At 41.8% G+C, this 16,595-nt stretch overlaps 1 protein-coding gene across 1 annotated transcript in view; it reads left to right on the forward strand.

The window, feature by feature from the left end:
* The window catches only part of CDC5L (cell division cycle 5 like), a 75,941-nt gene that overhangs the window by 39,565 nt on the left and 19,781 nt on the right, over window positions 1-16,595 (forward strand). The window contains exons 11-14 of the mRNA XM_040348431.1: window positions 1,599-1,763; window positions 4,567-4,647; window positions 7,432-7,677; window positions 12,878-13,075. Coding sequence (XP_040204365.1) covers window positions 1,599-1,763; window positions 4,567-4,647; window positions 7,432-7,677; window positions 12,878-13,075 — 690 coding nt within the window. The remainder of the gene's footprint in view (window positions 1-1,598; window positions 1,764-4,566; window positions 4,648-7,431; window positions 7,678-12,877; window positions 13,076-16,595) is intronic.

Consider the following 16,595-nt stretch of genomic DNA (forward strand, 5'->3'; position numbering starts at 1 on the left):
GGTGCATCAAAACAAAATATGTGAATTTTTTTTTATTTTTTTTATTTACATCCTAAGTAGAAAAGTCTCGCCCCTGCCAGCATGCTATAGCAAAGGAACCTTGCTCCATGTTTAGAAGCAGCGGTCTCTCTGCAGTGGTCCTCACACAGCATGCTGAGTCTGTGCCAGGAACTCTCTCAAGTTGAGACCAGAAACGGAGAAACAGAAGACAATAGTATCTCTCTGCAGGCAGGGGAAAGGTTTTTCTACCTGGGCTGTGGCTGCTTTCTAAAAAAAAAATTGTAAGACCTTGCACGCCTTTTGTGAGGGCACTGTGTACATACTGACCGATGCTGTCAAAGGAAAAAATATGTACATTGCTGCTTAACTGCTGTAGCGTGCTTTAGCGCTTTGCAGTATATCTTTAGCTGAATAATTGGTCATGAATTGCAAAGGTCCTCCGAATGATAAATTAAAGGGTTAACAGCAAAGGACTTTATTTTTGCATCTTTAAAGCCAAAATCTTGCCAAATACAGAGTTGAAATACTTGGTGGTATGGTATATACGAATAGGACCATGCCTCTGTTCAGATTCTGGCATCTTGTTTGCTTTTCCAGCATTCACTTTAGACTGTTAATGAGGCAATGCATTATAGACATAATAATTACCATTAGCATGTAAGTTGGAAGTTCTTACCAACCCTAATTATAACTATTGAATTTAACACAAGATTTTGAGGACAGCCAGGTTCTATTTTTTACCCTTTACTGGATCAAAAACTGATTAGGAAAGGATAAGACAGAATTTTAAGGCTGGGTTCACACTTCAGCACGGAGCCGCTCACAGCAGGAGTCTGGTGTATCCTTTTTCTCAACTTCAGGTCCCATTTCAGTCCAAATTTTTGGCTGAATTCAGACTAGAAGATGCAATTCACACAATTGTGCAGTTTGCACTTTAGCCGCTCCGGAGATGTGTGAACCAGTTCCATAGAGTGACACAATCTCCTGACATGCGAATTGGATGCGGTGAAATCCACATCCTATTTGCAATAGTGTGAACCCAGCCTGAATGTACCTAAGTAGAGTTACAAATATCCAGCACTAGCTCTTCCTAAATACAAGCGCTTTTGGGAACAGTGAAATAAAAAAAATATGAGATCTAAAACGCGCCTCCCTCAAATTGATCACAATGGCAGGAGCCTAGGGGAGCTGTGTTCACCTCACGCTGGAAGCAGGTTGTACATTAGAAGTCACAAGACTGCTCTAAGTGCTGTTGAAAAAAGTTATATAGTGTGAGATCCAACCCCTGTGCTGCCGAATGAGCGTGAGGAGATATCCATTCAGAGATGACCTCAGAGATTGTTGATTGATGCTTACTTTACATCGTTGTCTGGTAAGAGTCTTCTCATAAGAGGGTGGTCTATCCCCCCTTAGTCTCACGAGTGTAGGTGTTGGTGGCAGATCATCGTGGAAAATGTATGATGTGTATTTTTTATAGAACTGAGAAACTCTGGTTTAGGTCCTAATTCAATTGCCTTGGCTTTAACCTGTTTTGCTGTTGAGTGAATATTGAATGTTCATTACCTAACCCTATAACGCATCTCATTATATACACAAAGGAAAGAGAATCCCGAGAACACCTACGCCTTGGTTTAATGTCTCTACCAACCCCAAAGAATGACTTTGAGATTGTCCTGCCAGAAAATGCTGAGAAGGAACTGGAAGAGCGCGACAATGAAGAGATGTTTGTAGAAGATGCAGCAGATATCGAGGCTCGCAAACAGGTGGGGATCATTCTCTGTCTGACCTAAAGGAAAGGCATGAAGTGTTATGTTGCCCAAGAGACGATGTATCTCTAAAGTAATTTTATTGTGCTCATTTTAAAGTGTCGGTATATGTAAAGCCTACATCTGTTTCTCAGTATGTTTCGGCATCATGTCTCCCAGTTTCTTAAACTGGTGAATCTGCTGAAAAGTTTCTTACCCAGAGATCCTGCCAACGACAGCACTTCTGTTTCAGGGAGACAGCGCTAAGCCGTTGCCTTTCAATTAGAAGCAGTTTTGTCAGACTGCCGTGGAAGCTCCTTCAGTTGACTGTTTGACCACCTATCTGATAGACAGGCCAACAGGCATGTGGTAGGCGCTGCTGCTAATTGTGAGGCAGTGACTTAGCATTATGTGTTGATAGGTGGCATTGCATGCTTTTAGGTATAGCCTAAGCCAAAACGTTTTTTGTTTTTTTAAACTGTTTAGTCTAGTTTTATTGCCATTTGGGACTTTGTTATAAAACAAAATTCTCACTGATGAATAATTTTCGTCAGAACAGAAAATTAAGGTTTCCTGTTCTTCTTCTTCTTAAAATGATTAATCAGTGAGGGAAAATTTGCAACAGGGACATGTGCACCGATAAATAGCTGAACATAGGCTTTAGCCTTCCTTTGCCTTAACAATAGGCTTTTATTTGTTTCCATTGTAGATTTATTCTCCTCTTTGCATGGTGAAACCTTGTAGTTAGGACAGGATGTGAGGGTAAATCTCTCTAATGGAGAAACTCTTCCTTACTCTTATCTAAAGCTTAAAAATCTTTGGTCATACATTTTAAAGGAAAAGTATGGTGTATTTTGAGTATTTTTCCTTGAAATCATGTAATATTTTACATTTTCTTTACATTCTCTTCCATATTTCTATTATATTACAATGAGTTGAGCCACTTTAGGCAAAAACAAAGCCCCGGTGTGTGAGATACTCATTCATCCTAATTCCCTCTTGGCCCCATCATTGTGCAGGAAGACTAATTCCTTAAGGGCTGTGTTCTGTCCACTCTGCACTCAAATCGCACTGCCTGTGATTTCTGCTGCAGTTGTCAATATATTCTTGACAACACCACTAATAAGGATCCCAAACACAGTGCGTTTGCCTGCACCAGATCTGTGCGATTTGGTGAGGTGCGTCTTTGAAAAGTAGTGCTTGAACTTCATTTTGTGCTATTTCAGTCCATTAAAACAAGCTGAAAATTCACAGCACACTGAATCGCACAGGAGTCGCATAGGCGCGCAACATAAAAGAAAAGGAGGCTTCAAATCAACTCCAGAGGACCAATTTGTTGACTAGTTTTGACATTCAATACAAGTGGGGGATACCGACTCACCCAATGGGGGTGGCACCTTTTCCTTAGGCCCTGAACTCAGACATGTGGAGAAAAAGGAGGGGAAAGAACCAGAGGAGTTCAAATGGGGACAAAGGTCTCTAAATATAGTGTGAAAAGATAATGGGCAGATGATATGAAAAATACACATCTTTTAAAAAAAGATTTTTATTTTTCATCTGTCATGTCATCTGCCTATTATCTTTTTACACTATATTTAAAGCTGAGTTCCACCCAAAAATTGAACTTCCGCTTTTTGGAAAACCAACCCCCCCCCCCCCCTCTTTTCGGTGTCACATTTGACACCTTTCAGGGGGAGAGGGGAGCAGATACCTGTGTAATCCATGTATTTGCTCCCACTTCCAGGCATAGATCACCGCAGTGACCTACGCCACATCCAGCGCCTACTCCGTCCCCCCGCCTGTCTTCTGGGAGACACATGGGTCCGTGACGAAGTGCAGCACAAGTCGCGTATGTGCAGTAGGAAACCAGGAAGTGAAGCCGCAAGGCTTCACTTCCTGATTTCCCTTACCGAAGATGGCCTCGGCAGCACCCGAGAGCCGAGGGAGGGATCAGATTTGGGTGCCAGCATCGTGGGCGCCCAGGACAGGTAAGTGTTCTAATATTAAAAGTCAGCAGCTGCAGTATTTGTAGCTGTTGACTCTTAATATTATTTATTTTACGGCGGAACTCTGCTTTAATACCATTTAAGAATTATTCATAACAAAGGTGAAGACTGCAGTCCTGACCAATCCTTTGTCCCAATTTGAACTCCTCGGGTTCCTTCCTTTCCTTTTCCGCCTCATAAGAGCGCAGGCTGTAAATTTGGGTACATGTATACACATGTAGATCGCCTGTAAGATACTTTTTTTGTCAGCAGGAGTATAGTATAATTTCTCTTTGCTTAGGCTTCATGTACACTACAGATCTTAAACTTGAGTTTACAAGCTTTTGGCGTTCTTTTGCCAAAGCTCCTGAACTCAACTACATAACAGCCTGTTTATCTATGTACACAAAGGCTTTTAGCAGAGTTTAGGAGCTGCTGCAGTTAGGTGAGCTTCAACCTCCCTCTCTTGAAAGTGGAAGAATCGCGTTCAGGATAGGAACATTTTGACCATCAACCGCGGGAAAAGTGCAAAATTGTGGCGTAATTTTGTAGCGTTTTGTGTTTTCCCGCGGCAACAGTAAATGTAGGCAGGGTGTACATGTAGCCTTATAGTCAATGATGTTGGTTACTGTTATGTTGAGAAAAATATTAAATTCTGGCAAGCAAGACTTCTCCCACCCCTAATGCAACCTTTGTTGAGATATTTCAGCTCTATGAATACTTGTGTATGCCGTGTGTGTGTTTCCCCCCCCCCCCCCATTGATGCCTTTTTTCATCTTAAAGAATAAGATTTTCTAGAAATGGCCTATGAATAATGTGATTGTTTGATTTCTTAGGCAATAAGAGATGCACAGCGGGCCAAAGAGTTAAAACAAAGGCACCGAGCGGTACAGAGGGACTTACCCAGGCCATCAGAGGTGAGCAAGACCAGTACTTGTCTATATTTCATTCACCTGAGTTTTAAACATCGAAGGAATCCAAAAAATGAAAGGAAACTTGTGGGGAAAAATGGACTATTATATTATGCATTTCCATAGACAGCAGGAAAAGTTAGAATTAACCACTGCCTTTTAAATCTTGTATGACTTCTAGCAGAAATTTGTTTTTAGTGCTTCTACGCAATGGATTCCCAAAGATGTCAGCATTGCAAAGACCTGCTAATAGACAGGGACAGGCCCATCAGATGCTGCAGGCAAATCTGTTAAGCTGTCCGGGTCTTCGTCTATCTTGGCTGGAAAACTATTGGTTAAGGAACCCTTAACAAAAAAAAAAGAGAAAAGTCTCCTTGAAGACAATAACATTTCTGCATGGGCAAAGTGACAGTATCTCTTGCAGTCTATCTCATTTTTGGTTTTCTAGTAAGCTGGCCATTGCACGCGATGTAATTACACCCAACAATGAGCCTTCTGTGCTCAACAATTGAACTGTGAGGCGCTAGTTTGTTAAATGTAACTAACCTGTATTCAAAATAGAACTCTGAGGGTGACAACAGTGGCCCATCAAGTCTGTATCAACTACTTCATACATCTTCTGTGGAATCTTGCTCAGAATGTATAGTGTAGATCACACAAATACATCTGGCAGGGAAGCTTCTGTTGGCTTGTGTAGTGACAATCCCCAATGGATTCCCAGGGTCTATGGGGCAGCTTCACTGCATTGAATGTCAGGAGCTGCCCTGTCAACTGTTGTGAATGTTTTCCAGCAAATCCTTTTGGATTTGTTTAAAACCACTGTACCAACTTTACTATGAAACCTGGGCTGAGGCCTGTATTTAGAAAAGTAATGGCAGATAAAAGACAAGAGGTCCTTCGAGTCTCCCCCGTTTTTTTTTTTATCATTAAAGTGGAAAAAAGTGTTAAAAGCCAGCAGCTACAAATACTGCTGTTGCTGACTTAAAATTAATGGACACTTGCCTGTCCAGGGTGCTCGCAATATCGGTAGCCGAAGCCGATCAATCGATTGGCTCTCGGCTGCCCCAATCCTCTGTGAGGGAATCAGGAAGTGAAGCGTTGCGGCTTTACTTCCTGGTTCCCTACTGCGCATTCGCGACTGTCTTCTGGAACCTGTGTGTTTCCCAGAAGACAACCGGGGGGGACCCCCGTGGCAGTCTATGCCCAGAAGTGGGGGCAAATACCTGTATTATACAAATATCTGCATCCCCTCCCCCTGAAAAATGCCAAATGTGACACCGGGGGGGGGGAGGGTTCCGAAAAGCAGAGGTTCCATTTTTGTGTGGAACTCCACTTTAACTTTATTGTCCGAGTATAGATCTAGGTTTGTCCCAAGCATGTTTGAAGCCATTTACTGTTGACTGTCTCCCTACCTCTGCTGGTAGTTTATTCCAAAACAGCACCACCCTGATCCAAAACATTGGTAATCTAGTCAATAAAATCAATATGTCCTTGGGAATGCCACTGCACAAATACAAGTACATGGCATTTTATAGCAAAACATGAACAGAAAAAAACAAAAAATACTATTTGTGAGACTTGCCTGAAAACTTAATAAACAATGTGTAAAAATAGGGAGCTATCAGTTAATCTATATAGACAATGATTTGTGCCCACCCACCACACTGCTCATCACACCAATGTAAGCTTGACATGCTTTTAATGCAAAATTCGTGGGCACTTAAAGAGTCCCCCGCTTCCTTTTTGCAACTTGCAACAGCTCCCCCACCCCTCAAGAGTATGGGATGTGCCTAAAGAAATTTGTGACCCTGTAGCTAAAAATGAAATTCCTTCAATCCAAGTAAATACTAATAAACATAATAGATACACTATAGTGGTGCATAGATGACGCTACTTGAAAAATATACATGGTCAGCAACACGTGGTCAATGACGTTGAAACGATGCTCAAATGGTACTAAGGGGCCCAAAGCGATCCATGCAAAAATCCCCCACACCGTTACACCACCAGCCTGAACCGTTGATACAAGACGGGATGCATCCATGCTTTACACCAAATTCTGACCTACCATCTGAAATTGAGACTCATGAGATTTTTTGCAATCTTCTATTTAATTTTGGTGAGCCTGTGCGAATTGTAGCCTGTTTCCTGTTCTTAGCTGACAGGAGTGGCTCCTGGTGTGGGCTTCTGCTTCAAGGCATTTTTGTCTGCGCAACTGCCGCTAACTGGATATTTTCTCTTTTCCGGACCATTCACTGTAAACACTAGAGATGGTTGTGCGGGAAAATCCCAGTAGATCAGCAGTTCTTGAAATACTTAGACCAGCCTGTCTGGCAACAACAATCTTGCCATGTCCAAAGTCGCTTAAATCCCTCTTTTTCCCCATTCTGATGCTCGGTTTGAACTTCAGAAAGTAGTCTTCACCATGTCTAGATGCCTAAATGCATTGAGTTGCCAAATTTTAGGGTGTGCTGAATAGTCTGGCGGTGATGACGAACCCTGGCACCCCAGTTGTTTTGGAACTACATTTCCCATGATGCTCATACACTCTGCAGTGTAGTTCCAAAACATCTGGGGTGCCAAGGTTCGCCATCACTGCTCTATGAAATGGAGTTCTCAGAAACCTCTCCCTCCTTTTCCTAAAGTGTCAAAGGCAAGTGTGAAGAGGTGACAGCAGGGTACTAGAGCAGTAGGTTGTGTTTTAAATTGGAGGTTTCACTTGGGCATTACCTGCCGAACGTTGGAGGTTTCCATCAGGTCTGAAGTTGTAATGTTGGTCCTGTATCCTAGGTAAATGAAACGATATTGAGGCCTGGGAATGTAGAGCCACCACTGACAGAGCTGCAGAAAGCTGAAGAGACCATCAAAAAGGAAATGATCACAATGCTTCACTATGACTCTGTCCACAATCCGTTTGGGGACAATGCAACAAGCAAGAAAGGGAAGATGCCAAGTTCTGTTACAACCAACGCCGAGCATGTGACCTACTTGGAACAGAACACCTATGAAAAAGTGTCTCAAGAAGAGCAAAAATATGTAAGTAAAAGAAATGACGACATCTTATGATGCAGTGCTGGGAAGCCTAGCTCTATCTGATAGTCTGACTCTGCTAAATGGTTGTACTTTACCATACAGAAATTATAACAGCACATGTATATGTATATTTGCCTTTTTTTTATTTTTTTATTTTTTTTTATTTGATTGTTTGGGGCTTTTTCTATGCGGTACCACATGCCAAGGACTTCCACAAGTATTTCCTACCGGAAGAAAACTGGTCAGCCAATCTAAACTGACAGCAGCGATAACATTTTCCAATGTAGTTTGGTCATGTGACCAGCTGCTGCAAGAACCTCGAGCTGTGGCTTTTGCCATGAAAGAGAGAAAAAGTATTTCAGGGCTTCTAGTACCTCTTGAATTTAATAGAACAGGTTGTTCAGTGTTGTGGAAAGTCTTATTTGTTTGTCTGTTCAGGTATCAGGTCATGGTATATCCAGTAATAATTGCTCTGGATTCATTTGGGGGGATTTACTAAATCTGGAGCGTGCAAAATCTGGTGAAGCTTTGCATAGAAATCGATCCGCTTCCAAATTTTAGACCTGGTTCACACTGGTGCACTGGTGCATTTTGACATGTGGTTTGGTATGCCAATGGCACCGTCCTAATCGGTGAGACGCCGCATTGATTTCAAAAAGTAGTTTCTGTACTACTTTTTGCGATTTTGGCCCGCGATTTACATTGACATCTGTGTAGAAACCTGCACAGATATCTCTGAAATCGCGGGCGAAATCGGGAGTGAAATTGTGCGAGTTCAACTGAACTCGCATGGCTTCATTCCTGCAGCCCATTGTGAACCTGGGCTTATTGTCAAAGCTTAAATGAACAAGCTGAAGTTAAAAGCTGATTGGCTAGCATGCACAGTGCACCAGATTCTGAGTGCTCCAGTTTAGGTAAATCTTCCCCATTGTGTAATGTTAAAAAGGTTTTGTAAATTGGGCACTTCTTTGGTTCCTAGAGTCGGGAAGATACCCCCAGCATTTATATCCACACCTTAATTAGGATGAGCTTAGGCGTGTTCGCACGTGTAGAGCCCGCCAGGAAGTCGGCACTGCACAGCATTCTACACAGGCAGGCAGTGAGACATTTTCCCGATCCGTGGCTGCAGAGATCGAGAAATGTCTTGGTGCTGTGCAATGCCGACTTCCTGGTGGGCTCTACACGTGCGGGCTGTGAACACGCCTGAGCTCATCCTTACTTGGGACACCTTAATCTTCTTGAAAATAAAGATGCGGTTTAGTAGCATTACAGAACAACTCCAGTTGAATGTGACGAATACTAGATATACTTCATTAAAAGTGCCAAGAATGGCAGCAATAATGAACCAGTCCAGTGCAATTGGCATTGTTGCATTGTTTTCAGTGTAAACACTTAGCCCCCTCCCGCAATGTACTGCAGACGCTGTAGACAAAACAATGTGCCTGTACATCGCTGCCTACTTCTTGGTACCCCCGGTCGGCACGCGCTGTATTTGTACACAGCGGGAGCCTGTCCACAAATTGAGGCTGGGACTTGCTGATCGGCTGTGTACGATCACAGCCCACAGCTCTGTGTTGGTAAACAACACAGAGCTCTGTACAGAGGGAGAGATCTGTCAGTTTTTCATCCCTCTTTCATCCCCCCTCCCCTGGTTGGCTGACTGACTTTGACAGCCGTGGGAGCCAATGGCGCCGCTGCTCTACCTCAGCCAATCACGAGGAGTGTACTGGATGGCTGAGGGGATTGTGGACATCGCTAGAGAGAAGGGGCTCAGATAGATAATTAGGGGGGGTGCTGGGAGGCTGCTACACACAGGTTTTTTACCTTGATACATTTAATGCGTTAAGATTAAAAAAAAAAAAACCTTCTGCCTTTCCAACACCTTTAACCCCTTTCCAGCCAGTTTCATTGGTACAGTGACCATTTATAGTTGACTGTTATAATGTTAGTGGCCGGTTAGTCAGTTCCCCCCCTAGCGTCTGTGTCAGATTGCCCACCGCACTATTGCATTCCCATTATAAGTTGTCGATCACCACCATTCGTAGTATAAAAAGAAAATTGGAAGATAGAAATTCCAGTATATATGCCAAAGTTTGTAAACACTATAACTCACACAAACCAGCAATAAGCACTTTATAGTGTGTTTTTTTTTTATATATATATAGATAATTAAAAACTTGGCAGAACACATTTTGGTTAAAATTGCTCAAGACTTTTTTTTTTATTGTATATGTTTTATAGCAGAAAGTAAAAAATCAATTTTTTTCTCCTTCAAAATCTTTTGTCTTTTGCTCGTTTATATAATAATAATAATAATAATAAAAAACCCTGTGGTTATCAAATCCCACCAAAAGAAAACTTTTTATTTATGTGAAAACAAAATGATATAAACTTTGGGTACAGTATATTTAACAGTTTAAATAGCACAGTGCTAAATAGCAAAAAAATGTCCTAGTCATGAAGGGGTAATATCTTTCAGAGCTGAAGTGGTTAAAATGGAAATGGTACTGTAAGCGGCCTATAGTATTCGAAGGGGAACTGTAGTGTATTTTCTGTTTGTAAAGTTTGATCTTTTGCTTTTTTTTTTTTCTTCTCTACATTGAAACCTCTGTAGTTGATTTAATAAATGTTTTTTTTTGTTTTTTTTTTGGAATATAGAAACTTACTGTTTAGATATTTTATCAAACCGTTTTGAGACGGTCCCTGTGGTTATAATATTGATCTTTACCAAAACCAATACAGCCTTAGGAAATAAACCATATCCACCACTGTTGGCATCAGAGCCTGATTGCCTCTAGCTCTAAGGAGAAGCAGAGAAGCCGTAGAATAGTGTCTATAGTAGACTTGGAGACATGCAGTAAGTGTACATTCCCCTGCAGTTGGACAGGAAGTCATCCAACAAGGATGGGGGGGATTGAAGTAATTGATGCAATATACAAACTTTTAAACGATATAATAGAGCTGCACGATTCTGGCCAAAATGAGAATCACAATTTTTTTGCTTAGAATGAAGATCACGATTCTCACGGCGTAAAATCTTTTATATTTTATACAAAAAAAAAAATGGGCTAACTTTACTGGCCAGTTTTTTTTTTTAATTCATTAAAGTAATTTTTTCCAAAAAAAATGCATTTAAAAAGACTGCTGCGCAAATACAGTGCAACATAAAATATTGCAACAACCGCCATTTTATTCTCTAGGGTCTCTACTAAAAAATGATATAATGTTTGGGGGTTCTAAGTAATTTTCTAGCAAAAAAAAATAATGATTTTAACTTGAAAAGAGCTGTCAGAAAAAGGTTTGGTGTTTAAGTGGTTAAACGTTCCTAATTTACATACAGAAGTTTATTCCTTTGATGTAAAAGTCAATGTGATACAATGTTTAGACTTAACCACTTAAAGACCTTAGGTGTTTTTCAGATTTGGTGTTTGCAAGACTAAAACAGTTTTTTCTGCTAGAAAATTACTTAAAACCCCCAAACATTATATATATATATATATATATATATAATTTTTTTTTTTCTAACACCCTAGAGAATAAAATAGTGGTCATTGCAATACTTTTTGTCACACCGTATTTGCGCAGCGGTCTTACAAGCGCACTTTTTTGGGAAAAAAAAACACTTTTTTGAATTAAAAAATAAGACAACAATAAACTTGGCCCAATTTTTTTATATATTGTGAAAGATAATGTTACGCCGAGTAAAATGATACCCAACATGTCACGCTTAAAAATTGTGCCCGCTCGTGGCATGGCGTCAAACTTTTACCCTTAAAAATCTCGATAGGCGACGTTTAAAAAATTCTATAGGTTGCATTTTTTGAGCTACAGAGGAGGTCTAGGGCTAGAATTATTGCTCTCGCTCTAACGATCGCGGCGATACCTCACTTGTGTGATTTGAACACCGTTTTCATATGCGGGCGCTACTCGCGTATGCATTCGCTTCTGCGCGCGAGCTCCACGGGACGGGGCGCTTTAAAAAAAAAATGTTTTTGTTTTCTTATTTATTTTTATTTATTTTATTACTTTTTACACTGAAAAAAAAAAATTTGATCACTTTTATTCCTATTATAAGGAATGTAAACATCCCTTGTAATAGAAAAAAGCATGACAGGTCCTCTTAAATATGAGATCTGGGCTCAAAAAAATGTTTCTTTAAGAGGCTGGGCGGGACTGACGTTTTGACGTCACTTCCGCCCAGCAGAGCTATGGTGGATGGGCGAAGGAGATTTTTCCTTCACTCGCAACCCCACACAGCTGCCGAACGGTCCCAATCGCCTCCGCTGCTACCAACGGCTACGGTAAGCGGCGGAGGGCGCGGGAGAGCAGCGGGAGCGGGAGGGCCCCACTCCCGCCACTGATAACGGCGATCTCGCGGCGAATCCGCCGCGGAGACCGCCATTATCGTGTACAGGACCGCTCATGCTAAAGATAGATACCTCGGTTTTTTAGCTAAATAGCTTCCTTTCCCTTACTGCAGTCCTGGTTTCATGTCCTCATTGCTCATTTTTGCTCTGATGTTGCTGTAATACTACTCTGTTCTGGACACTTCCTGGTTGTCTGGCTCCTTATGGAAAAAGTCATGGGAGACTTTAGTTTCGTTTTCCTAGCCATGACTCTCTATGGCACTGTCCAGCACAGAGGCATAAAATAACATGCAAAGACTAAACTAGTTTCAGTTTTGTTTTTGCATCTAAGAGGCACATTATATGATTGATTTTTATCTATTTTTAATCGTTTTTAAAAGGAATCAGTAAACTATTATGTCTCTATACCCTGTAAACAGTCATTTCAGCAAAAAAAAATATTCCTTTAGTGATCCTTTTAATTTTCCACTGATAAAGAATGTTTTCAAAACTTGGCAGGCTGCACAGACTTGGCAGATTGCACAGACTTTGACTTTTGGCTGAGAGTAGAGAGAAAATTCTTTTCATGTCAAAGATCGTAAAACCCTGTGTCAAGAATCGCAACGGGAAAAAGGTCGCAATAACGATTCTTGACGATTAATCGTGCAGCTCTACTATATAACTATTCTTCCGAAAGATGCTACAAAGCTTTGATGTGAACTGGTTAAATTCCAACTTTGGGCCCATCTGCCTGTGTCCTCCAGGGAGTGAAATACCAGAACTATGATATTAAACCGCATGTTGACTTCCAACAGGGGTATATCTTCTTGACCCTCGTTGCTTCTTTTTGTTTTCAGGCAGAGGATCTTCTGAAGCAAGAGATGGAGGTGGTCAAACAAGGAATGGGACATGGAGACCTCTCTCTGGACGCCTTCAATCAGGTGTGGGAGGAATGTTACAGCCAGGTGTTGTTTCTGCCTGGACAAGGGCGTTACACCCGAGCCAACCTGGCAAGCAAGAAGGACAGGGTGGACTCGCTGGAGAAAAGGCTAGAGGTGAGCGCATGTCTCCTGCTGGATCCTTCTTTCTTTGGCTTATGTGTATAGTATGTGTGCTATGTGTCTCTTACATGGAACATTTTTCTCTAATGACCATTCAAACACAAACACTGAGCAGCAGATGACTTGACTTGCAAGGGATTCTACATGGAAATGTTGCATTAGTTCCTCTGAGTGAGGATGGTCAGCTGGTTGGTCATCAGCTTGTTAATGTGAAATTTTAGGGATTTTTTTTTGGAAACTGAATTGAAATAAGTTACTTTTTAAAGTGGATGTAAACCCTCTCTCATCCTTTTTAAACTACTGCCATAGTGCTGATCTATAAGGATATAGATGCCTCCTACATGTCTGTTATAAGAACTGAAAACTGCAGATTCTGTGGGTGGGTCTTTTTGTCTGGAGCTCGGTGGGTGGAGTCGTGATGTCAGTAGACTCCCCGCCCTCCTCTACGCTCCCCTTGTCAACATGCATTTTTTCCTGTGTATTCCTTACACTAAATTCTGCTATGATCACTAACATCCAGTCAAAATCCAGAAACCACATGACTTCAGAAAAGGAGTGGGGGTGGGAATTAAAAAATAATGCCTGTCTCAGGCTAATGCATGAGATATGTAAATAACCTGTCACTCACAGCAAGGGGGCGGAACGGACTAAGGTTTTTCTCTGTAAGTCCGTTTTAGTTCACTGAACAATAAGAGGATTGCTCAGAGCTGGATTAACTCTGTGTGGCAAGACTGGGCACAGATGATAGGAAATCTTATACTGTACATTGTGACATAAAAAAAAAAAAATTGGGTTTACATCCACTTTAATGATTAGTATCCTATGTCTACTGTAGATGGCTGCTGTTTCCAGTAAAAATGACAGGTTCATTTATGCTGGATAATACACGCATTGCTCCTCTTCTGGCTGTGTAACTGACATTTCCTGCTACAGTACAGTGAAGAATCTCCTCCTCCTCCCTTTGTCCATTTACAGAATGCCTTGTATCTGGAATGGAGGTAGCTGTAAACTGTGAGTTGTGGTGTCGGGAAGAGTGATGTGTGTGGTATCCAGCATAAATGAAATCGTCATTTCTTAACCACTTGCCGACCACCGCGCACACACACATACGCCAGCAGAATGACTCGTCCAGGCAAATGGGCGTACCTGTACGTCCCTTTGAATTTGTCTCGGGTGTGCGCCCGCTGCGGGAGCCTATCTGCGGTCCCTGTGTGTTCAATGGCGATCGTGAGACGGGGAGATGCCTATGTAAACAAGGCATTTCCCTGTTCTGCCTAGCAACATGACAGTGATCTACTGCTCCCTGTCATCGGAAGCGGTAATCTCTGTCATGTCAGTGGTAGCCTGCCCCCCACCCACAGTTAGAATCACTCCCTAGGACACACTTAACCCCTTGATCGCCCTCTAGTGTTCAACCCCTTCACTGCCAGTGTCATTTACACAGTAATCAGTGGCTATTTATAGCACTGATCGCTTTATAAATGACAATGGTTCCAAAATAGTGTCTGATGTGTCCGCCATAATGTCACAGTCCCAATAAAAATCGCAGATCGCTGCCATTACTAGTAAAAAAAAAAATCATAAATCCTATCCCCTATTTTGTAGATGCTATAACTTTTGCACAAACCAATCAATATACGCTTATTGCGTTTTTTTTTTTGTTTTGTTTGTTTTTTTAACCAAAAATATGTAGAATACAAACCAAGAGAAAAAGTTTTAGATATATTTTTGGGGGATATTTATTAAAGTAAAAAATATTGCTTTTTTTTTTTTCAAAATTGTCGCTCTTTTTTTGTTTATAGCGCAAAAACTAAAAACCGCAGAGATGTGCAATGGTGAAATGGTTTTGCACAGAGCAGCCCCAATCCTCCTCTTCTGGGGTTCCCAGCTGGTTCTCTGGGCTCTTTCTCTTCTCTGTGTGCCACCGTAGGAGGCTGCTTCCCATGGTGGCTTGGTCCTTGGTCTCCCCCCAACACTTCAGGGTGCAGTACAACAGGTGACCTTGTTGCTAGGTGGAATCCTTGGGTTCTGTTTTCCTTGTGCCCCCCCCCCCTTTGTGTGAGGCCTTCAAGTGTTGTTCTTGAGAGCATGTCATGGGGCGCAATTTGACTTTATTTTTTCTACTCTCGTGTGAAGATGTATGCCCCCAATGTTACCCCAACATTTCATATTACTGATGTGTCTGTTGAATCATGTACTTGTGTTAAAAAGTATCCGGTTCTCTTTGTATTGCTTTCTTTGTGTGAAATCCCTGGTGTACCTGCCAGTCCCTCTGCTTTCTTAAGTCAAACTGACCACACTAAGCATGAGCGCACATCCATTGGTTGGCACGATGATCAGACATGATTGCACACACTTGGCTAGATTAGGGATATATACTGTAACAGCAAATGCCTTTATTGGGTTATTAATCTTTTTTTTTTTTTTTTTTTTATCAATGAGAAATTGATAAGGAATTTTGTGATATAAATTTTAAGTGTTTTTTATCTTTAACATATTAAATCCTGAAGCCGTTAAAGAGATCCTAACGGGTTAATTTTGTAGACTAGTGTCCCGTACTCGGTGCATTCTGGTGCAGGAAAAGCTATTTAGTGTGTTCTCTGCTTAAAGCGGGGGTTCTCCCTAAAATTTTTTGGGAGAGATTCTTCATTATGGTTCCAGGGCTGTGAATTACATTGCAGTCTACTCCACTGTTGGTGATCTCTCTACCCTGAAATCGGCAAGAGCCAGTTGAGGAAATTCATAAAAGGTCTAGATCGGGACTAAAATCGTGTTAAACTACATTAAAGCGGGAGTTCACCCGAATTTCTTTTTTTAACATTACATTGAGGCTCATTTTGGGAAGCAGAATCGGGTGTGTTTTTTAAAATCGAAACCGTACTTACCGTTTTAGAGAGATCTTCTCTGCCGCTTCCGGGTATGGTCTTCGGGACTGGGTGTTCCTATTTGATTGACAGGCTTCCGACGGTCGCATACATCGCGTCACGAGTAGCCGAAAGAAGCCGTACGTCGGTGCGGCTTTAATACGGCGCCTGCGCACCGACGTTCAGCTACTTTCGGAAAATCGTGACGCGCTGTATGCGACCGTCGGAAGCCTGTCAATCAAATAGGAACGCCCAGTCCCGCAGCCCATACCCGGAAGCGGCGGAGAAGATCGCTCTCTAAAACGGTAAGTACTGCTTCGATTTAAAAAAAAAAAACCCGATTCTGCTTCCCAAAATGAGCATCAATCTAATGTTAAAAGTTTTTGGGGGAACCTCCACTTTAATCTTAAAAAAAAACTGAGCGTGTGCAGTAGGGGTGCAACGGATTAAAAAACTCACGGTTCGGATCGTTCCTCGGATCAGAGTCTCGGATCATTTTTCGAATCACCACCATATATAGTCCCCGCTGTAATGTCCACGTCATCTCCCCCACTGTAATGTCCACGTCATCCCCCCTCCCGCTGTAATGTCCACGTCATCCCCCCTCCCGCTGTAATGTCCACGTCATCCCCCCTCCCGCTGTAATGTCC

Source organism: Rana temporaria, chromosome 4, assembly GCF_905171775.1.
Source record: "Rana temporaria chromosome 4, aRanTem1.1, whole genome shotgun sequence".
NCBI lineage: Eukaryota > Metazoa > Chordata > Amphibia > Anura > Ranidae > Rana > Rana temporaria.